This window comes from Nicotiana tomentosiformis, chromosome 6 (assembly GCF_000390325.3).
Source record: "Nicotiana tomentosiformis chromosome 6, ASM39032v3, whole genome shotgun sequence".
Taxonomy (NCBI): domain Eukaryota; kingdom Viridiplantae; phylum Streptophyta; class Magnoliopsida; order Solanales; family Solanaceae; genus Nicotiana; species Nicotiana tomentosiformis.
The window spans coordinates 8,393,214-8,416,309 of NC_090817.1; the positions used below are offsets into that span (position 1 = coordinate 8,393,214).

Genomic DNA, 23,096 nt, shown 5'->3' on the forward strand with positions numbered 1-23,096 from the left:
CGTATTTATTTATTCTATTTTTAACTATGAGAAAAATTTATCCTATATTTTTTCTAGATTATTCTAGCAAATAGCAGAATCGTGGCTTGAGAACTATACGAGCAATCTACTCAATTTTAGTGTATAAATTTTCGCGATCAATAATTGAATCATGCAATCTTGAAATGTCTCTTTTTTAAAAAAGAGAGAAAAAAGGAACATGAAAAAAAGGAGAAAAAAGACAGAGAAATATAAAGTGAATATAACTGAAATGGCAAACGTAATTAACTGCCAATTCAATTTCTAACACACATACTGGAACAGAACTCTCAACTGTTTCAGATAAAAGGTACACTCAAAATCCTAAAATGATAACTCTTCAGCTTTTCCCTCAATTCCCTTCTCTTCAAAACCCTAACTTGACCTCAAAGAACCCAAATTTCCCACTTTCTAAATTCAACCCATTATCCAAAACCTTCCAATTCAATGACACCCATTTCAATTTTTTCATAAAAACTCCCAAGATTCTAACTTTAAAGCAATTTAGATGTAACAAAGCTCAAAATCAGAGCTTTATATGTAAAGGGGTCAAGAAAGACTCAAATGAAGAGACTACAAAGGCAGTTTTGGACCGCGGCGGCAGTGGTGGCGACGGCGGTGGAGGTGGTGGTGGTGGTGGAGATGATGAGCAAAATGGGGTTTTGCCAGAATGGCTGAATTTTAGTCCAGATGATGTAAAAACGGTCTTTTTAGCTGTGGCTGTATCACTTGCATTTAGGTCCTTTGTTGCTGAGCCAAGGTTTATACCTTCTTTGTCCATGTATCCCACGTTTGATATTGGAGATAGAATTGTAGCTGAAAAGGTAATTTTGTTGTTTTTTATTTACTACTATATGTTTGTTAATTTTCCGACCCAAACTTGTTTGGGACTGAGACGTAATAATTGTTGTATATGTTTGTGAATTTATTCCTTTTGTTGTTGATGAAGTTGAATTTTGCAAGTTTAGTTGATCTCAAGTCTGGATAAAAGGAGGAAGGTTAAGCTAGGTTGGATGCTAGTGTAAAAACAGTACAGCTATGATGAGTCATCTAAATGGATATAGATGAATCATATAAGCTAATCCCAAGTAGTTTGAGATTGAGGTATAATGGATATATAAGCAGGGGCGGATTTACTGCCCAATATATGGGTCATGTGAACCCGTGGTCTTTCTGCCAAAGTAGGTATACATATTTTCTTAAATTGATATGATATTATCTGCTGGCCCTATGCTCCAAAAGGTTAATTGGTGCACTTGGTTGGCAACAACAACATGCCCAGTGTAATCCCACAAGTGGTTTCTGGGGAGGGTAGTATTTACGCAGACCTTACCCCTACCTTCAAGAAGGCAGAAAGGTTATTTCCGAAAGACCCTCGGCTTAGGACATGATTGAATGCTGAGTTATTTATGTAAAGGAATAAGGATTAATTTTCACTTAATACATTTTTTCTCCTTTTTAGTGGTGCACTCATGTTGTAGATATTCTAGATCCGCCTCTGTATATAAAGGGTGTTAATAAAGTTGGTCACATTTTTTTTAAATTAACTATGGTGTTCGGGCAACATGTGCTCACCTCGAATATTCACTAGGCACCTGCTACCTCCCAAATTGCAAGTATCGGTTAACTTTGCAGGTTAAGGTTAGGCAGATGGAAAGAAATTACCTAGTATTTTTTTGTCTCTGCAGTCATTTGAACCTGGTTTCCAACATGGGCGGATGCAGTGTGGTATTTACGGGTTCAATTGAACCCATAACTTTCGACGCGGAGTAAATATTTACGTGTAAAAGGTCATTAAAATTGTAAAAATAATAGACATGAACCCATAACTTTAAAAATATAAGGGGTCCAATGTTAAAAAATTTATAGTTGAACCCATAGAGTTTAAATCCTGGATCCGCCTCTGGTTTCCAAGGTTTGCAGCACTTCACTGACAATTAAGCCACACCCTTGGGTTGGAAACATTGTTTGCTGAATATTTCTTTCTGATTTGACTGTTGACAGTTGTTTTAGGTAAGTTTCATGTTGGAGACAAATTGAAATATAGGGGATAGGAAGGTTGCGGAATTTATGCTTTTGTTGTTGCTCCCTCCTGAGAGCCTTAATGTTGCATTTGAAATAAAAATGTCAGTATCAGTAAGTATAAACATTGCAACGTGGAGTAGTTTGACTTTAAATTTGATTTTAGGATTGTAAAACTTATAGTAGTGGTTAGCGGTCAGTTTGCTATTATTTCAGTTGTAAATGCATCAAAATACCTTTTACTAGGTGTCAGAATAGCTTTAGATGGCTACCTGCAAATTGCATCTGAAATCCTTTCTATTATTATTTGTGCTATGGTGTTCGCTCCATGTGTATTATTTAGAAAAATAAGGCGGATCAATTATTTCAAAGCATTGTTGTTTGTAACTATGTTGATCTTGTGACTTACAGGTCAGTTACTATTTCAGAAAGCCCTGTCCCAACGACATAGTAATATTCAAAAGTCCTCCAGTCCTTCAGGAAGTAGGATACACAGATGACAATGTCTTTATTAAGAGGATTATTGCAAAGGAAGGTGATATTGTAGAGGTGAGTTCACTAGATAATAGAAGCAGAAAATACTATTTTTCAGTTGCTGTGAACTTGAACTGGTTAATTATGATTGATCACTTGGCATTTCATAGCCACCACTAGTTCCGCTGCATTGAGTTTGTTTTCCCTCCTAAATGGATATAGAAGCAACTGAATTCCAGTCTTTGCTCTTTTAGGAGAATTCCTGGTGAATTTGCATATAAATTGATATTCACTTTTGACCCCCAACAAGGTTCTTTTGCAATACATAAAAGAGTCTCATGGGCCAATTATTATTACAGCGTTCTCTACCATAGAATTCGAACTTCTGGGTAAACCCGGCGGTTTTGGTGTCTTATTACTCCTGTCCATTTCAATCACAACTTCGAAGTCCACCTCTCTTTTCTTGTCTCAACCTCAGATAGTGTCTACTTCACTGCAATGGAAAAGTCTATTAATAGGAGTACTTTAAAGAAGAAACTATATAGAATCCTCTTTTAGACTTTCCAATGTAACTTTTCTTTTTTCCTTCTTAAGCAACCAAAAGATAACTCAGAATTTAAAACCTACTTTCCCATTTAATTATTCACCTTGTCACTTTCTTCTTAATGATTTTGTCAAATCAAAACTCGAGATTCAATTTGAGGGAGTAAAAGATTTAGTACTAGTTAGCCTATCAGTTGTGTTTCCTTTTGGTTTATTATGGAAAAGGAATGTTTGAGGGGAGTTGTCATTACTTGTTGCCACTGCTCCTTCTTATCTTTTCTTCAGGCCAAGTCTATCGGAAACATCCTCTCTCTCCCCCTTTCCAGGGTAGGGGTGAGGTTGCGTACATCCCACCCTCCCCAGACCCCACTTGTGCCAGTAATATAAAGGAAATATTTTGGTTATTCTTGGTAGTGCAGGTTCATGAAGGAAAGCTGATTGTAAATGGGGTTGTGAGAAATGAAGATTTTCTTCTCGAGGCACCCAAATACGAAATGACACCAGTGGTATGTTCTACCAATTCAGCTAACTCAGCAATCAACTTCCCTCCCATTCTTCTCCTTATGAATTATTGAACATGCAAAAGTATTGGCTCATTGAAGATTTGACTAATACTAAAAGCCTAAAACCATCAAAGTTTTTTGGCCAAAGTGTGTTGTTTAATTTCCATTTAGCGCGAGAAGAACCGCCTACTGTTCTTACTGTTTTTTATTCATGTCGTACTGCAGCGTGTACCTGAGAATTCAGTTTTTGTGATGGGTGATAATCGGAATAACAGCTATGATTCACATGTGTGGTGAGTTGTCCGCTCGTAAACTGCTTAGATTCATTAAACATGAGTCATCTTAATTTATCAATCTTATTTAAAACAGGGGACCGCTACCTGCAAAGAACATAATAGGCAGATCAATATTTCGGTATTGGCCTCCAACAAGAATTGGTGGGACAGTTCTTCCTCAAGGTTGTGCTGTCGACAAGCAGGAGAATAGTTTAGCACCTCAATAACTTATTTATTCAATTTAGTGCACTGCAATTACTGCAGAGCTGATAATGTAAGACAGTTTGAAGTAGGATGTATTGTATATTAGCAAGCATTTGACTCAGTTCTCGTTTCTAATAATCTCTCCTTCCTTGAAGTAAAGAGCGTAGAAGTATTTGTTATATTTTCAATGAACAAATTAAGGTTAATATAATCATGTTAGTCAATGCTAAAAGATGGATTCATTAAAAACAGTCAAAAAAATCAACTAAGAGCCCGTTTGGACATAAGAAAATTTTTCCTTTTTCCCAAAAAAATTCACTTTTTTTCCGAAATAAGCGTTTGTTCATAAAATTTTTAATTTTTATTTAAGATCATTTTGGAAATTTTCGAAAATTTGTAAAACTCCAAAAAGTTATTTTTCAAAATTTTTACTCAAATCACCCTTAAAACTTCAAAAACAACGCAAAATTATATTCATGTCCAAACACAACTCTAAATTCCAAATATCATTTTCACTTAAATTTTTTTCCCCCCATATATTAGAATTTTATAATTCTTGTGTCCAAACGCCTACTAAAATGGACCGGAGGCAATATTATAGATTCTCAATGGAAATGTATTGGTATTGGCTCATTAATTGAGTTCCTTGACATGACAAACCTTTCTTCCCTTTTTTTTGACTAATAAAAAAGTGTTATAAAATATAACTCAAAATAACAATATGGAACAAGAAAAAACAAGCTAAGAGATATATAGAGAAAGAGAAAAGATATTCTTATTTCATCTTTAATTGTGTGTATGTTCCTATCTATTACAAAGCCTTTATATAGGCATAAAAAGTGAAGAAAATATGTCATTGAATATGTCATTAAGTGAAGAAAATATGTCATTGAATATATCATTAAACATAGGAAATATGTCATTGAATATGTCATTAAACATTTGAGATGAATATCATGGAGGAAGAGTAGACATTCACCATAATTTGATATTTTGTATAATACTCCCTCTTGGATGTCCATAGATAATGTGCCTCGTTAAAACTTTATTAGAAAAAAAATCATAGTGAAGGAAAAAGAGTACACATGTTTAGAAATACGCTTTTTGGTTGCCTCATTAAAAACCTTGCAAGGAAAACCCAGTGGGACAAAACCTTGTAAGGAAAAAAGAGTACACCGCGTATTAACTCCCCGTGATGAGAGCATCAATTTACATCATTGAGCCTTCGCATCCCAATCTTGTATACTAGTTTCTTGAAGGTTGACGTCAGTAGAGATTTGGTGAACAAATCATCCATATTATCACTTGAACGGATCTGTTGCACACTGATATCACAATTCTTTTAAAGATCATGTGTGAAAAAATAACTTTGGTGAAATGTGCTTTGTTCTATCTCCTTTTATGAATCCTCCCTTCAATTGAGCTATGCATGTTACATTGTCTTCATACAAAATTATGGGTAGTTTGTCACACTTCAAACCATATTTGTCTCGAATAAGGTGTATTGCAGACCTCAACCATACACATTCTCGACTTGTTTCATGAACAACAATTATCTCAGCATGATTAGATGAAGTAGCCACGATTGATTGCTTAGTCGATCGCCAAGATATTGTAGTGCCTCCACATGTAACCACATAGCCTGTTTGATATCGAGTCTTGTGTGGGTCAGATAAATACCCAACATCGGTATAACCAACAAGATCGGGACTGCAATCATTGCCATTAAATAAGCCCATATCGGTAGTCCTTTTTAAGTACCGCAATATGTGTTTGATTCCATTCCAATGTCTCATTGTAGGAGCAGAGCTATATCTTGCTAAGACATTAACTGAAAAAGTTATGTCAGGCCTTGTAGTATTAGCAAGATACATTAGTGCACCAATTGCACTAAGATATGGTACTTCAGGACCAAGAAGCTCTTCATTCTTTTCTTGAAGTCGGAACGGGTCCTTATTCACATCAAGTGATCGAACAACCATCGGAGTACTTAATGGATGTGCTCCATCCATGTAAAACTGTTTCAATACCTTTTCTATGTAGGCATATTGATGAACAAAAATCTCGTTTGCCAAATGTTCAATTTGCAAACGGAGACATAATTTTGTCTTTCCGAGATCTTTCATCTCGAATTCCTTTTTCAAATAATCAATTGTCTTTTGGAGTTCTGTAGGAGTTCCAATAAGGTTTATGTCATCAACATATACGGCAAGTACAACAAACTCCGATATTGTTATTTTTTTAATAAAAACACATGGACAAATGGAATCATTTATAAAACATTCCTTTAATAAATATTCACTAAGGCGGCTATGCCACTGTAACGACTCGACTTGTCGTTTTAAGAAATTACGCCCCGTTCAGTGACTTAAGGTCTCGAGAAGTTTCGCAATATGTATTATGACCCACGTGTGTGGTCGAATTTGATTTTCGGAAGATTCGGAATTTAATTTAAAGAAAAATTCTCATTTTGAAGCTTAAATGGAAAGAGTTGACCGGGGAGTTGACTTTTGAACAAACGACCCCGGAATGGAATTGCAATGATGACAATAGCTTCGTATGATGATTTCGGACTTAGGCGTATGTTCGGATTTAGATTTCGAAGTCCGTAGGACAATTCGACATATTTTGGCGAAAGTTGAAAACAAATATAAGATTTTTGGAAAAGTCCAACCGAAGGGTGAAATTTTGATAACGAGGTCGGATTTCGATTCCGGAAATGGGAATAGCTCCCTTACGTCAATTATGACTTGTGTGCAAAATTTGAAGTCATTCCGGATTGATTTGATACGTTTCGGCGCAAAATATAGAAGTTGAAAGGAAAACTTATAATTCGATTCGATGCGCGATTCGTAATTTCGGCGCTGTTTGATGTAGTTTGAAGCCTCGACTAAGTTCGTATTATATTTTGGGACATGTTGGTATAATTGGTTGAGGTCTCGGGGGCCTCAGGCGAGTTTCGGATGGTTAAATAGACCAAAATTGAACTTGAAGGTGTGTTGGAAATCTGCCACTGGTTTCATCGCATCTGCGATGAAATAGATCGCAGATGGGACATCGCAAATGCGAAATTTAGGCCGCAGAAGCGAAAGGGAAAAGGCCTGGGCAGTGGTCACAGGTGCGAAGAAAATCCCGCACCTGCGGAAGCGCAGAAACGGGCAGAGAAGGCGCAGAAGCGAAGGGGCATCGCATGTGCGCGTGAGGCATCGCAGAAGTGATTCCCGCAGAAGTGGAAAAGCTTCCGCAAATGCGATGGTCGACTGGGCAGTGGCCTTCGGAGAAGCGAGATTTCGCTCGCAAAAGCGAGCACGCAGGTGCGAAAATTAGTCCGCCGGTGCGAAACTGGGCAGAATGTTATGGACCAAAAATGGTCATTTCGCCATTTTTCGATTTAGATTTTGGAGCTCGATTTTTGGGGGATTTTGGAGGAGTTCTTCAAGACGTTGACTTGGATGAGTGTTCTATATCCTAAAGTGATTATATTTCATGAATATATGATATATTCATCGTTTAGTTCGGATTTAAATGAAGGAAATAAAGATTTTTGTAAAAATATTCCAAAAACGAAAATTTAAGATTTGGAAGTCGAATTGTTATTGGAATTCAATAAAATTGGTATGGTTGAATTCATATTGGAATGGGTGTTCGAATTTCGTAAAAATTATGTCGGGTTCCGAGAGGTCGGTACCGCGTTGATTTTTTGTTGACTTTTTGGAATAAATTTTTAAGTCGACGTGTTATTATCCGAAATTATTTCCGATGAATTTTAATGAAATTATACAATTGAATCGGATAGATTTGAGCTGTCCGAAGGTCAAATTCAAGTAAGAAGGCGATTTTAGAATATCGGCATAACTTCAATAAGGTAAGTGTCTTGCTTAACCTCGAGTGGGGGAATTACCCCTTAGGTATCGAGTCTTATGTGCCATTTGTGAAATGTGAAAAGCCGTGTACGTGAGGTGACGAGTACGTACTCGGCTTATATGTGTAAATTTTATTGAGTTAAAATCGTGAGCATATTGTGTGGTAAATTGGGTAATTGTTGGTATATATTTAATCATCTAATTGCTGTGCATGAAACCTTATTGTTGTTGAATCTGTTGTTATATGACAATTTGATGTGACTGTTACTTGATTATTTATGTAATTCCGTGAATTTGTTGGTTTATATAATTATTGAAAATTTGAATTTAATGAAGACTTTGCTTTATGTTGAGTGATTTCTATCTCTATTGATTGTATTTGGGTGTTGTACACATTGTGTGGAGCTTTTAGCTATTTGGTGTGAAATTAATTGACTTGGTTATAGCTTTGGAATTTGGTTGTGGCCATTGGCCAAATTGTGATAAGAATTGATTTTATTATATTGTCGTGTTAATTTCCCGTGTAAATTATTGTATTGTGTGAGTTATTATTTTAGGGAGAAAAGGGTGGTCACCGTTGATATTGTGTGGGTATAAGGGTGACATTTCACTATTGTTGTGTTTGTTGGAATATTGTCTTGGCGGAGCGATAAGGGTGGCTATAGGAGCGATAAGGGTGACAATAGGAGCGATAAGGGTGACTATTGATATTGTCTGGGCGGAGCGATAAGTGTGGCTATAGGAGTGATAAGGGTGGGAATAAGAGCGATAAGGGTGACTATTGTCACGGACGATATGTGATGATGTGGGATTGTGGTGTTGATGATTTTTACGTGATGTTGTTATTTTTCTTGTGTTTATTTGTATGCCTTGTTAATTGGTCTTGTTGATAGTAAATTGATAACAATCTGTTTTATGTTGAAACTGAGAATGTTTGGCTATTGCCCGACGGACTATAAATTGAAATATGGGCAGGAGATGCCGTGAGTAAATAATGATGATATTGGGCACGCGAATTGCCCATGCGGTTGTGATATGAAATGTGGGCATGAGATGTTGTGATGAAATGGTAATGATATTTGGTACGTGAATTATCCGTGCAGTTGTGAGATGAAATGAGGGCACGAGGTGCCGGATAAATATGATGATTTAATTAATTAAGGGTACTAGGTGCCGTAAAAATATGAAAATAGGTTGAGACCCGCGTTTACAAAAAATATGAAAATAGATTGAGACCCGTATTTTTATAAATATGAAATGAGGTGTCACATGGTGACTTTTTAATTGAAAGAATTATATTCAAAATATTTATTTGGAAGGATTTTTTGTTAGAAAGTATTATATGAAAGAATTGTATTTGAAAGATATTTATTTGAGAAAATTATATTTGAAAAGATTTATTAAAAGAATTATATTCAAAATATTTATTTGGAAAGATTTTTACATAGAAAGTAGTATATGAAAGAATTGTATTTGAAAGATATTTAATTAAGAAATTATATTTGAAAAATAGTTGTTTGAGAAAATTATATTTGAAAAAAAACTATCTGAAAGAATTATATGTGAAAGACATTTATTTGAAGGACTAGATTAAATTGGATGTAATAGTACAAATTAATTGTTGAGCGATATTAATGGTATTCTTGTTGTCTGATGTGCATATCATTGGTTGTTTCATGTTGCCATATTGTTATATGTTTCATATTATTTTGTATATTATATTGTATAGGTTATTAGACTAGTGAGTGTCTTGACTGTATCTCACATCTACTCCATTGAGGTTAGTCTTGATACTTACTGGGTACCGAACGTGACGTACTCATACTACACTTCTGTACATTTTTGTGTAGAGCCAAGTATTGAAGATATCAGACTTGAGCAAAGTTAAAGCGCGATCATAAGGATTCAAGGTAAAACTGTTTGGCCGTCGCAGTCCCTTGGAGTCTTTTCATTTCATTGTACTGTTAATTTGTAATCAAACAGTATTGTATATTCGATCCTCGTAATTATTCCATGTATTCAGTTAGAGTTCATGACTTAGTACTACCAGTCTTGATAGATGTGTATTATAATTATTTCCGCTGTTAGATTTTAATTAAAAAAAAAAAATGGCTTCAAAATATAATAGAAATCGACTTACCTAGTATTAGAGACTAGGTGTCATCACGACGCCAGTGGTGGGATTTTGGGTCGTGACAAGTTGGTATCAGAGCTCTAGGTTCATAGATTTTACAAGTCACGAACGAATCTAGTAGAGTTTTGCGGATCGGTACGGAAACGTCTGTACTTATCTTCGAGAGGCTACAGAACTGTTAGCAAATTTCCATTTCTTTCATTCTTGTACTTGCGAAATTTGTTGAATTTGGAATTTGAACATTTGCATCTTTATTCTCTCACAGATAGTGAGGACACGTGATACTGGGTTAGCTGAGCAAGCATCCGCACATACTGCTAGTGCTGCAAGAGGGCGAGGACAAGGTAGAGGCCGAGGAGGGCACGTGCTACGACTAGAGCACCTGTCAGAACAACAGTTGAGGAGCCACCGTAGCTCTAGTTGGGGGACAGGTACCAAAAGCACCTGTTGTTACCCCCGTACTTCAGGAGAATTTAGCACAGTTCCTGAGTATGTTTGGTACATTAGCTCAGGCGAAATTGATCTCTATTGCACCAAACATTCCGCAGATTGGGGGAGTAGCTCATACTCCTATCACAACTCCAGAGCAACAGGTTTACGTTGGTTAAGTTCCGTGTGTAGTACCGATACAACCTGTTATTCCGGTTCGGCTTGAGGTCAGTCCAGAAGAATCAAAGAAAGAACAAAAGAGACTTGAAAGGTTTAAGAGATATAGTCCACCTACTTTCAGTGGCACAACTACGGCACAACTACAGAGGATGTCCAAGAATTTCTAGAAAATTGTCATTGTATTCTCCGCACCATGGGTATTGTGGAGGTGAGCGGAGTTGCCTTTACTACATTTCAACTGTCAGGCGCAGCGTATCGGTGGTGGCAAATCTATGAAGAAGGTAGACCAGCCGATGCAACACCACCAACTTGGACTCAATTTTCGAAAATATTCTTGAAAGAGTTTGTTCCCCAAACTCTCAGAGATGCGTGGCGCACAGAATTTGAACGGTTGCGTCAAGGCACTATGACAGTGTCAGAATATGCTATCAGCTTCAGCGAGTTAGCTAGTCATGCGATCTCTGGTTCCTACAATCAGAGATCGGGTCCACAGATTCATTGAGGGGCTTGAATATGATATTAAAATATGTATGGCTCTAGAATTGCAAACTAATACTCCATTCCAACAAGTAGTAGAGATTGCAAGGAAGATTGAGGGTGTTTTAGGTGAGGAAAGGCAGTCTAAGGAGGCCAAAAGGTCTCGAAGATCTTGAGGGTTCAATGGATTTTACTCTTCAGCTAGAACCCATTATAGCGGAGGCTCGAGCAGTCGATCAACTCAGTCCGCACATCAAATTACTCGAAGTGCTCCAGTTTACAGTGCACCACCGACACAAGATTTTTTACAGTGGTTATTCTTGTTATCCGGCACAAACTCAATACGAGCAGTCGCAATCTCAAATGGGTTGTTATGAGTGTGGTGATACTAAAGAACACTCCAGCTACAAACTTTATTCCAAATAATAGTCCGCGTGCACAAGCAGCTAGAGGTGGAGGACAGGCAGGTAGTAGACGCCTAAGAGGTGAAGATCCAACCCATTGATTTAATCCTATTATGCTCTACTTATGAGTAAGTTTCGTAAATTTGTGACCCACTTATATGTGTATTTCTGTTGAGAGATTTACAGATATAAGCCCATGTGTTTCATTTTATTTTTGGTAAATAATAATTTTTATAGTGGGTTTAATGTGTGGGTTTAATGCGTTTCGAATTAATTGATTACAGTGAGTTTAATGTATTTCGAAATAATTGATTACAGCGGATTTATTATTCATTATAGTAGGTTTAATGTATTTCGAAATAATTGATTCCAATTTTTATTAATTATATGCCCTACCCGTAGGAGAGGCCATCATATGTTGTAAAAATTATTTATGAAATATGTTGAAAAGAAAAAAGAAAGGAAATTAAAAATTTCAGTTGGCACAATGTGCAAAATCCTTGTGATTAAGAGTGGAATAATTTAAGAAATAAATAATTAATAATAAGAGTAAAATAGGGAAAAATTGTCTATCTTAAACAAAGTAAAAAAAACAAAGTAGAATTAATCTTAGCATATAGTACTAAGTTTGGGGTGGGGCAAAGCCAATTACAATTTACGATATGGCATTGATCAATTTTTCCTTTCAAAAAAATAGAAAAAAATATAAATAACACAATTTTACAACTTAAATGAGAAATAAAGCATCTGTAATGACGATATTTTAAAGCTAAACATAGACTTATAAAGATTTGCGACCCAAGCTAATAGCAACAATCTCGAGCTAAGGAAGAATTAAGTTCTGCTTATATTTCTTTTCAAGATCGAAATTGCTGCAAACATTTTACGATCCTCGGCAAAAAAATTATCAAATCAAATTTTAAGGGGAAAAAAAAGACTAAATTTTTTAAGGGCATCAGTTCTCCAAGGTTATAACATCAATGAAAGATTCAGACGCAAATTACCCGTTTACGATATTATAAGAATCATCATTTGCCCCATAAAACTTTAATTAAAATAACAAAAAAAATAAACCAAAGGAATGTTTGTTAATAGGAGGTTAATGAAAGATCAGAACCTGTCGGGATTCACTCTTTACATCATAATAATGTATTCAGTGGATTGACAGACATGAATTCTATCATCACTTCTTTCCTCCTCAATAAATAATAACTATTACAAACATCAAACAACCATTAAAATTCAATATGGCTAAAATTGTAATAATATTTAAAAACTGCGTTTAATAAATATTTAGCACTAATTCAAAAGTGCTGAAATTTAATAGTTAAAAATATTAAAATAGTAAAAAAAAATAAATCAAAGTGCTCAGAACTTCTTAGAGGTTAGTGTAAACCATCACTGACCAAAAGTCTCCGACACAAAAACATTTCATCACAGCACCAGAAAAGCAAAAATAAAGCATTTTTGAATAAAATTTCAAATTTTAACACTTGTAACAATGGGCAAGTTACACATTTAACCAATGGACCAAAAACAATTACATCCACTAGCCAATATACAGTAACTATAAACTAATTATGTATAAAATACGTAGTACTTTTGTATATTATACATTAATATACACACACACAAAATTGGTTATTAACTTTTAAAGCGACTATACAGCATATTTTTTCCTATACTAATTAGGAGCATCATTAAAAAATTAATTAAATCAAAACACACATAATAAAAAAAAGTGAATTAAACATAAGATTTTAAATTGGAGGACTCAGTTTATGGGTGGTGATATATCAGAATGGTCGTCAAGGTAGTTTTTAAATACCATTACGACGAACGAGACCAATTGATATGAGTCGTCACTGTCCATTAATTATTTAAATGGCAAAAAATTAACAAAATTTTTTACCTAAACAGCATAAATCAGCTTTTTTTAAATATTCAACATTTTATTTAATCTAAGTGAAACTAATGAATGAGTCATCAGATAGGAGCGAAAGACTAAAAAGAAGTTTTAAAATCACAATAGATTTCATTTGAACTATGCTTCTAATCATCATATGACCCAGTAATAATAATATAATAAAAAGGATTAAAGTGAATAATAAAAATAAATAAATATTTATTGGCCTCATAGAGAAGATTAGGCTAACAACATGATAAAAATTCAGACATATGCTTGTCTATAAAAGAATTTTAATCATTGGCCAAAATGATATTAACACAAATAAATTTTAAGAAATTCACAGCTAGAAAAATAAAAATAGAAGGGGCAGAGCTTACCAATGGAGGAACTGAAACTGTAAAACCCTAGAGATCAGAAGAGAGAATGATTAAATTCGGGAAGGAAGTTGCTTTATATAGAGAAGAGTGAAGGGGGCTAGGGTTTTATGCTTAGGTTTTGGAGAGAGGTTTTGCTGGATTGGGCCGCTAACAAAAATCGCAATGGTAATGGGCCCGTGGTATGGGCTAACGGTAATTTGCTTTGGGTTAATTGCGGTGGATTACACAGATAGGGTGAAATTAAAAAATAACCAGATTTACAAGTGGTAATTGAAAAATAACCACAGTTTCAAAAAGTAATCAAAATTTAGCCACTTTCATGTAAAGATAAATCTGAACGAAAACACTGTTCAAAATCTGGAAAATATTTCAGCATAATATATTGGAGTTCGAATTTTTTAATGTGAACTTCCAGCATAATATGCTGAAAGTTCATACACAGGTGCTCCAATCTCCAGTATATTATGTTAGAACTTTTCGTGTGCTGGAGCTCCAACATAATATGCTAGAAGTTCATACATAGGTGCACCAATCTCCAGTATATTATGCTAGAACTTTCTGTATTACTGCAAAATAGTGATTATTTTTTAATGGCTTTGCAAACGCTTGCTATTTTTGAATTACCAGTCCGAAAACTGGCTAGCCCGTGCTATTTTTACTTTGACTTCGTGCCACTGTTTAGGTTCTGATCAGTGTTTTGAAAGGCGTTTTCGGGGCGAACCCTGGGCGAAGCGCACCAAAAACGCCCCGGGGCGATGGTGCCCCGGGGCGATGGTGTGGGGCGAAAGTCTGAAGAGGCGTACGCCCCGGCAATTCGGGGTGTATGCCCCGGCAATTCGGGGTGTACGCCTGGGCATTCGAGGCGTACGCCTGGGCGTTCGGGGCATACGCCCGGACGTTCGCGACGAGTTTTTTTAGTGAGACGTAAGCTCCAGAGATTTTTTCAAATTAAAACAAAAATTGTTGAATAAGGTCTACAAGTTTCAGCAGCAGGAGGAAAGGAGAAGTTTTGGCGATGGGTTCGTTGTATCCATTTGATATGGTCCTGCTATTCTTTCTGGTACCAAATAACCACGCATTGGAATTTGATTTTCATTTGAAACAAGCTTGTTCCTCATTTGTTCTTTCTTGGTATAAGTGGATAACAGCAATATATTCCAACATGAACATTTCAAAAACAAAAGATCTTTTTTGTTGCATCTCACGTTTCTTTTGCCTTCCATATATAGTACCACTCTCGCCAACAAAACAATCTCTCTTCACTCTTACAACTGGATGTCCCTTATAGCACAATTCTCCCTATTTATATGCAGCAGCTTACTAAGTCGGAAACATGTTGTACTGTTGTAAATTCGAGTATTACAGCACAGCACATTCAACATAACCTCAAAGTTAGGAGTTACGCAAAAGGCGAGAAATCTATTAACTTAGAATTATCAACCAACTACATTTTCAAACCATTGCTACTTCCCTACATTGTACACTGCAGCAGTTGTAACGCAAGTGACCTGAATCTAACACCTCAAATATCAAGTCAATAAGAAAAGAAAAAAAAAACCTTTCTTTTTGAATAAGGGGAAAAATTTTATGACTGAGCACTTCTCAGATGACTGTCATCTTTACCCTCGGTTTCGATAAGATCACCTTCTGTCAACTTGAATAATTCCTGGTTCGAGGGTTGACAGTATCTGAGGCATTGACATGCCACCAGATACAACAATCTCTGCAAAGAGGAGAAAGGAGCATGTTGGAAAGTGCTTCGAGCATAAGCATATATCTTGATCAGAAAATTGTGCTTATTGCCAGATGAGAACCATCTATTAAGAAGACACATGATACTTGCAAAAAAGCTCGGGAGTAGCAAACAAATCATTGTATATCTAATTATGTGACACCACTCGGAGTACAAGGGTCAAACTATCTAATTTTCTGTGTAAATTCTGGTCATCAAATCTTCAAGTTTTTTGAAATAAAATTCAGATATTTAGAAACTATATAAAAAGTACTATAAGTCATACTAATAGTTAACAATTCAAAGTATTTATAAAGTATATGAAAAAAATACAGTAAAAAGATGTCTTTGACCCTCCAAATAGTAACTGTCACATAAATTGGGATAGAGGGAGTATTTTACAGAGAATTTGACAATGAAAGATCTCTTACCTATTCCTTCACGGACTGACAAGTTTGGTCTAATAACATCTTTTGCATTGACCAGGAATATATCACCAATGTAAAGATGATTTGTAGGAACATACACACAGCATAGCTCTTCGTCTCCTGAATAGTTCTGGATTTGATGGTAAAACAGAGTATCACACAAGTGAATTTCAAATAAAGTTGATGAGAATTGAGAATATACATCATCTTTTCAAACTGCACGGATATATGATTCTAATGCTATCCATGCCTACCAGGTGATTGGAAACTTGTGAATGGTGTAAACAAAAGATACAAATTAATTCTTATTATTGAGAAATAAAAGAAAAGCAGGTAATCATAGGCATACCTGCAGGACTACAGACGAAGTAATGAACCCAAAGGCATATTCGCCGATGCGTGGATGCCTTATTATGGCAACCTCCTTGAAAGCTTGTGTATTCTGATCTGCAGTGATACAGGAGGTTATGCATCTATCATCACTCTCCAACTGAAAGCTGTTTCGTGAAAATAGTATGAAATCGAAAATCCATAAAGCTTACCTGGAGATATGGCAGAACTAATTTGCTTCGAAGCATTATAGATATGCCGAACAAATGGCATTCTTTTGATGAACCACTCACCAAGATTCAAAACAGATGCCCCCAACCATGATGACATGAACACCCCGACCAAAAAAATGAAAGTGATTGAAGTCATAAATCCAAGACCTGATCAGAACAGCCATAGAAAAGAAGGTCATCTCCAAAGAAGAGTATCACAACCATGAGCAGCTAATTTATCACAAAAAAAGATCCTTAACCTAACATGGCTGACATTTACATACGGTACCGTAAAACTATTTGCTAAATCCTCTATAGAACAATTTCTTCTTTATCATAGCAATGCATTCTATGTCCAAAGAAAGATAAAGGCCATTACTTAAGACACCATGGAATGAACCAGTGGCATTAACAACATAGAAATACAGTAAGTTGGAAGGGGCAAATGCTTACCAAAAATATCAATTCCAAGATGAGCATAGATTGGAGAGAAAAAGCCATCCACGAAATGAATAAACCACCATGTTATGTAGAAAGTGACTGCTATAGGAAATAGGATAACACTGCAAAAGAATGTGTATGAGTAACAACTTGAAAAGTAAGGAGTAAAGCAGAGACAGAGCGTCTACTTAATCACAGCTGACAGTGAAGACAAAGACGAATATTTATAACTTATAAGCATATCATGTTACTCTTTTCCCATGACACTTACAAGCAGCAGAGTGGATTGTGGTTTAGTTCCTTCCTAATCAAGTTTATCTCAATAACTTTCATCCCATGGATTCTTATTAGTAGAAGCTCATATGTACAGCATAATCCAAGAAAGAAGAATAAAACAACAACTACGCCTCAGTCCCAGATAAGTTGGGGTTAGCGATATGAATCCTCATTCCTTTCATTTAGCTCAACTCATATCAAATCCAAGAAAGAAGTGTGCTCCTTTTTATTGTGATAGAAACAATACGTAAAGGATTTTTACTATCAATCTTCCCCATCATCATATTTACCAACAAAAGAGGGTGATACCGACACAAGTAGAAGAAAATTCTAGTTTTGAATTCATTTTAATAGCTGATATAAGGTCCTCACAAGTCGCAACAACTCCGATGCTTTTTGATGTTCCAAGATTGATTGTCTTAGTTCTGTTAGCAGAAAGCCCATCTATTTCAATCAGTCATAACAGAAGCTAGAAAGTGGGTAGTGTACTCATCAAGGACCTTGAAAAGTACAAACCCCTAAACTCTTATAACAGAAGCTAGAAGATAGGAAGTAGAAGCCTGGATCAGTTCTTCTGTAGGCCTTGATCTTTGCTCAACTAGTTCTTGCAAATCATTCTTGTGACACTTTGCTGCTTCTTCCTAAACATTATTTTCCAACAGCAAGGAACCAGATAAAGAGATACAGCCTATGTCTAGATCAAAGGGAAGATTGAAGAGAACCATTTTTACCATCCAGTCATGAATTTCTTAGAAGCCCAGCTCCTAACAACTTTAGAGAAAGTCTGCAGTTGCAAAAAATATATACAACCTTTGTCAGATGAATAAAAGAGAATTCACGCTTGAAATATGAAAATAGAAGGAACAACATGGTAATATTCCCAGTGATCAGCCCAGTCACTATACAATTAAGCGCAAGAAATGAATAGCAAGCAAACTAAGTTATAAGCTACAAGAACAGACTTTGGCGCAGTCATCAGATTTAGATTTTGTGATGCAAGAGCATGTACCAGAGGCAGAGAAAAGAGGAGAAGAAATCAGATTAGAAATCGAGAAGAGAGAGATAAGAAAAGTAAATGTCAAACAGAGAAATAAGGAAAAGAGACCAGCAATAAACAAAAAGATTGCTCCTAACAGCACATAAAACAGTAATGCAGAAGTCAAAGGCCCAATGATTCACCTTACATTTATGTGCAGAACAGCAGGTATGTAAACAGTTAATCAACTAATCAAGTATGGTACATGTGAAAAACTCTTCTGAGAAAGGGGGCTTATATCATTTTGATATATACATTTTCCAGGAAAATTGATGGAATTCTTTTTGGCTTTTCGCCATTTTAACATGTTAAGAAAAACATTATGCACACAAGTTATATCTTTTAAGGGCACTAGTATATTTTGTTTAGATAACCGAAGAGGCACCAGTATATCTTTTGCTGTAATTATCTTTTCGTCATTTTAACATGTTAAGAAAAATATTATGCACACACGTTATATCTTTTAAGGGCACTAGTATATTTTGTTTAGATAACCGAAGGGGCACCAGTATATGTTTTGCTATAATTATCTCTATTTATACTCCATACGAATTACTTCCACCAATGTATAATCACTATTTTCATTTTTGTTCCTCATTGCTCATAAGGATCACCAAGCATCACTCCCACGCTCCACCTGCCACCATCTGGTACTATTAGAAGCTACCAATTGTTTTACCTATGCAAATATTATGTCAGATTAAGCCTAAATTGATCGATCTAACACCCGTTCAAATGCAATCTAGCACAAAAACAGGCAGAAATATCACCAGATATAGAGGAATGTAGCACGCCATAGATGTTACACCATGCAATGAAGACAAATATGAATGCCATATCCGTCAGAACTCAAACGCATGAAAATCGAATTTCTTAAGAAGTGCAGGACATCCGAATAATATATTATAATTTTTATATAAAACCTAAATCCAACCTAAACCCACATATAGATACACTCCTAAATCAACAAACATGTTATATACTGTAACAGTTAGTCGCATCCATCAAGTATACACACATAGGTAGTATAGATAGAATAAATCATGATTGAACACATGTCTAACACCTAACAGGAGATAAATATGCAAAGCTTTTAAAGACATTTCTGCTTCGTATATGTAAACATCAATGCACATCAGCATATGGATACAGACATGGAGAGCACATCCTTTAATCATTTAATATGCTATAAATGTATTACTCTGATTAATTAATCTAGTTTATTCAACAATTTTTTACTAAGAGGGGAAACAAGCACAACTTAAATCATTTAAATGCACTAAAAGTGTGACTAAAAGCAGATAAAAAGAAGTTCAATTAAATATGTATGACACCCGAAATACTCTCCTACCATAAAAGGTCAAACTTTAACACAGTTTCTCATTAACTAATTATGTCGAGTTCTTCTAAACTTCGTAAATATTTTTCCTTTCATAACCACAAAATAAAATTTTACTGAGCAGGAAACAGTAAAATAACTACATTGAAAATTAACAGCAAACCAGACTTCAACAAAAATTTCCCGCAATCTTATGATCAATTTCCAAACATTAAGGGAAAATATTTTCTTCCATTTTTGTAATGTAAATCGAATAATTTCTTCCATTTGCCTAAGCCTTCATATGCACAGTTACCTGATAACCATAGGCAGATCCAGGATTTGGATTTTATGGGTTCAGGATGCCACTGAATCCACTGACCATTTAAGTTACTGGGTTTGAAATTTAATATTTGTACATATATAGTAAATTGTAACACATATATAGGGTTTGAGCGCCAAAGCTATTGAGTTGAGCCGAATTCACAACTCATACGGTACATCCGCCCTTGCCTGGTACCTGTGCTAGTGGGAGTTAGTAGGTACCAGGTGGAATAGTACCAAGCTGGCTCGAGTATAATAAGTAAAATAAAAAAAAGTTTTCCCTTGGGGGAAAAAATAACAAAAAAATGCAAAAGTAACAAAATAGCCCCTTCTTCAAGCATTCCTCTTTCCCTAACCTTGAGCTCTTAATAAGTAAACTGCCAACATGACAATAAATTATGCTCATACAAAAGTTATCCAATTCTTTCCTTCTATAAATACTTCAACAAAATCCATTCTTCAACGCAACTTTAAACTCCTAATTTACACAATTAAAACGTCAAAAATCACTACCACACTTAACAAAACCCTGATCCACCATACAAATCCAGTTACGAGCTAATAGAAACACTAAAACCCTAGCGATATTCCAAATCAAAAACAAAATATATGAATAAGAATAGTTTGGGAATTTACGGAATTAACCTCGCGGCCGGAGTGATGGTGAGAAGAGGAAGAGGAAGGCCTATTCGCTGAGTCATCGTCAACGGTGATAGCGGCGGCGGAGTGAGCCACCGGAATGAGAAGTTCACGATCTCTGCTAGAATTTGCCATTTTTATCCCCAATTTCTCATCTCCCATTTACTTATAATAAAAATTCTTTTCTTTTTGCTATGAAATAATAGTATACAGATTTTGTAAGTGTAACAGTTCTATTAATCTAATTTTTTTAAAAATATTTATATTGCTTGGTGATAGAGGAAATGTTTGGATAGTGGGATAGAGGAGGAATTTAAGAAAAAAATGTTGTCTTACTCTTATTAAAGTTAGCTCCAGACTCCATAATTTAATGGACTATTCAATGTTGATGAGGTATTTGGGTTTGGTTTGGGCTGGGCTAGGTTGGATTTTGTCATGTTGATGAGCTGTCTCCAATCATATTTTGTCAACTCAGATCATGTTTTAAAAGTTTTCGTGAATTTAATTTCCATGTTGACAATATAAAAAGTTATAGCCTAAAAAATACTCCTTCCGTATCATATTAATAGTCATGGTTACAAAAAATAGTTGTCTCAAATTATTTGTCATTTTAGAAGTTCAAGACAAAATTGATTGTTTTTTTCCTTTTTACCCTTAGTAATAATTGTTCTTGAAGATAGAGATAACACATAAATAGAATAAATGTTCACTGAAGAGAGATTATATCTTAAGACATACATAAGGGTAGAATAGTCTAATCCCTTTCTTAATTAATATTTCTTACGAGACGTGTAAAAGAGAAATACGACACATAATATGAGACGGGGGGAGTAATATAAGTAACAAAATTATTTGCACCCAGTGTTTATACCAAATTATGATAATTTACCAGGGTTAAGTCATAAATTAAGGTGAGAATATATATTAATTAATTATGATTTAGAGCCCATTTGGATTAGCTAATGGCAAATAAGTATTAAAACTAATTTTTTAAATAAGTATTTACGTGTTTGGATAGAAGTTCTGAAACTTATAATAAGCATTTGATGTGTTTGATAAAAAAATGTTGATACAATGTTCTTTTATTAAATTGACTAAAATATCCTTTAAAACTTTACAAAAGATTACAAATTAAAGAGTTTTTTTTGTAAAGAAAAGGGTTAATAACGAATATGGAATGAAGAGAAAATTAAAAAATTTATTTTGGAAAAATATTTTGTGAATTACAAAATATTAATAAGGATAAACTAGTTAAAGTCTTGGTCAAACTAAAGCCATAAGTTGGGGGTGACTAGCTTATGACTTATGACTAATTTTAGGGGTTAATTTCAGTGATGGTTATCCAACTTATCATTTATTTCACAAAAGTCACTTAACTATTTTTCATCACTTAAAAGTCACTCAACTTTACCTTTGTAACTTAAAAGTCATTCTAGTTCAAAACCTACAAAATATCCAATAAAAATATGACATGTCATTACATTTAATTAAAAAATCTAATAATAATGCCACATAAGCTTAAATAGACCATATCTAAGTTAGACCCATTTCTTCTTCAGTCCGATTTGACCTATAACCAAAATGAGTTTTAATATTTTGACAATTAGAAGGAAAAAAAGAGAACAATTATTTTGTGCTAAAAATATTTTACTTAATTTGTTACGTAATAACCTTAATACCACCACCTATAATTTCATTAAAAATATGAACAAAACAAGCACATAACCAGTTTTTACATCCTTCATATCATTTTATAATTTTTCATGAAGTTAAAATACTACCATATCAATCTCACATAACAATTAAATGTACCACTAACACACAAGAACAACAAGCTAATAAGAACCTATTTTCACAAATTACTATTCCATTAAAGTCAAAATATTGCTTATTAAGCAATACTAACAGACAAAAATATTATTCAGTAAGAAGCACCCACAATGAAATTGCATAGTAGAAATTGTCAATACACGCTACAATCGTAGACAACCTATAGCGATAATTTGGACAAAATAAAGAGACAACGTATTGTGTCATTGACCGTAAATGTACTACCAAAATCTAAAGATAAATTCAAAAGACCTAATTTTTCTTAAATTTCTTAGACTTATTTTTCTACAAATTAACCACAAAATCAAAGTGCTAGTGTAATGACCCGGTCGGTCGTTTTGAGTATTACAACCCCGTCTCTCCATTTACTGCTCAAGTTATATTTTTCAGTTGTTTTATGATTTACCGGGTTGATTGGTTCGGGTCCGGTGAGGTTTTGGAATGATTTGGAACACTTAGTTCCAAGGTTTAGAACTTAAGTTGAAAAGGTTGACCGGATGTTGAATTATGTGTAACGACTCCGGAGAATTTTTGCTAAGGAAATTAAGGTTTTATGGTGCCGAGGTAGATCAATTAGTACAAAGGTTGTAGAACTTTCTCCCTTGAATGTTAATTTCAAAGCAATAAGACTAAAGAAAATACAGTGAGCTATCTCCACGTAGCGCAGCTATAGCACATGAGGGAAGCTGAAAATTTTAGCAAACCAGTGAGCTAAAGT

General features: G+C 34.9%; 2 protein-coding genes and 5 non-coding genes across 8 annotated transcripts; 1 reads left to right on the forward strand and 6 right to left on the reverse strand.

Moving 5' to 3' along the window:
• The first annotated feature begins 255 nt into the window (after nt 1-255).
• On the forward strand, nt 256-4,198 carry LOC104102487 (chloroplast processing peptidase-like). Its single transcript, XM_009610203.4, has 5 exons — nt 256-842; nt 2,452-2,589; nt 3,477-3,563; nt 3,786-3,853; nt 3,930-4,198. Exons 1-5 carry the CDS (start codon nt 348-350, stop codon nt 4,060-4,062), a joined length of 921 nt encoding a protein of 306 aa, XP_009608498.1. The 5' UTR covers nt 256-347; the 3' UTR covers nt 4,063-4,198.
• An 8,275-nt stretch (nt 4,199-12,473) lies between these two features.
• Nucleotides 12,474-12,567, reverse strand: LOC117278083 (small nucleolar RNA Z101). The gene has a single exon (XR_004508395.1). It is a non-coding gene; the product is annotated as a small nucleolar RNA Z101 (small nucleolar RNA).
• Nucleotides 12,568-12,632: 65 nt separating this feature from the next.
• LOC117278080 (small nucleolar RNA snoR14) lies at nt 12,633-12,718 on the reverse strand. The gene has a single exon (XR_004508392.1). It is a non-coding gene; the product is annotated as a small nucleolar RNA snoR14 (small nucleolar RNA).
• A 172-nt stretch (nt 12,719-12,890) lies between these two features.
• Nucleotides 12,891-12,969, reverse strand: LOC117278084 (small nucleolar RNA U61). Its single transcript, XR_004508396.1, has one exon. It is a non-coding gene; the product is annotated as a small nucleolar RNA U61 (small nucleolar RNA).
• Nucleotides 12,970-13,296: 327 nt separating this feature from the next.
• Nucleotides 13,297-13,397, reverse strand: LOC117278082 (small nucleolar RNA Z43). Its single transcript, XR_004508394.1, has one exon. It is a non-coding gene; the product is annotated as a small nucleolar RNA Z43 (small nucleolar RNA).
• Nucleotides 13,398-13,504: 107 nt separating this feature from the next.
• Nucleotides 13,505-13,598, reverse strand: LOC117278081 (small nucleolar RNA snR60/Z15/Z230/Z193/J17). Its single transcript, XR_004508393.1, has one exon. It is a non-coding gene; the product is annotated as a small nucleolar RNA snR60/Z15/Z230/Z193/J17 (small nucleolar RNA).
• Nucleotides 13,599-15,211: 1,613 nt separating this feature from the next.
• Nucleotides 15,212-20,893, reverse strand: LOC104101698 (protein CONTINUOUS VASCULAR RING 1-like). 2 transcript variants are annotated; one of them, XM_009609197.4, is made up of 7 exons: nt 20,555-20,893; nt 17,963-18,015; nt 16,968-17,077; nt 16,515-16,682; nt 16,322-16,419; nt 15,976-16,102; nt 15,212-15,535 (listed from the first exon to the last, which is right to left on the reverse strand). In XM_009609197.4, exons 1-7 carry the CDS (start codon nt 20,708-20,710, stop codon nt 15,453-15,455), a joined length of 795 nt encoding a protein of 264 aa, XP_009607492.1. In that variant the 5' UTR covers nt 20,711-20,893; the 3' UTR covers nt 15,212-15,452. The 2 variants fall into 2 exon arrangements, with proteins under 2 accessions (XP_009607492.1, XP_009607491.1); XM_009609196.4 differs by having other exon boundaries at nt 20,546-20,851.
• Nucleotides 20,894-23,096: the final 2,203 nt, after the last annotated feature.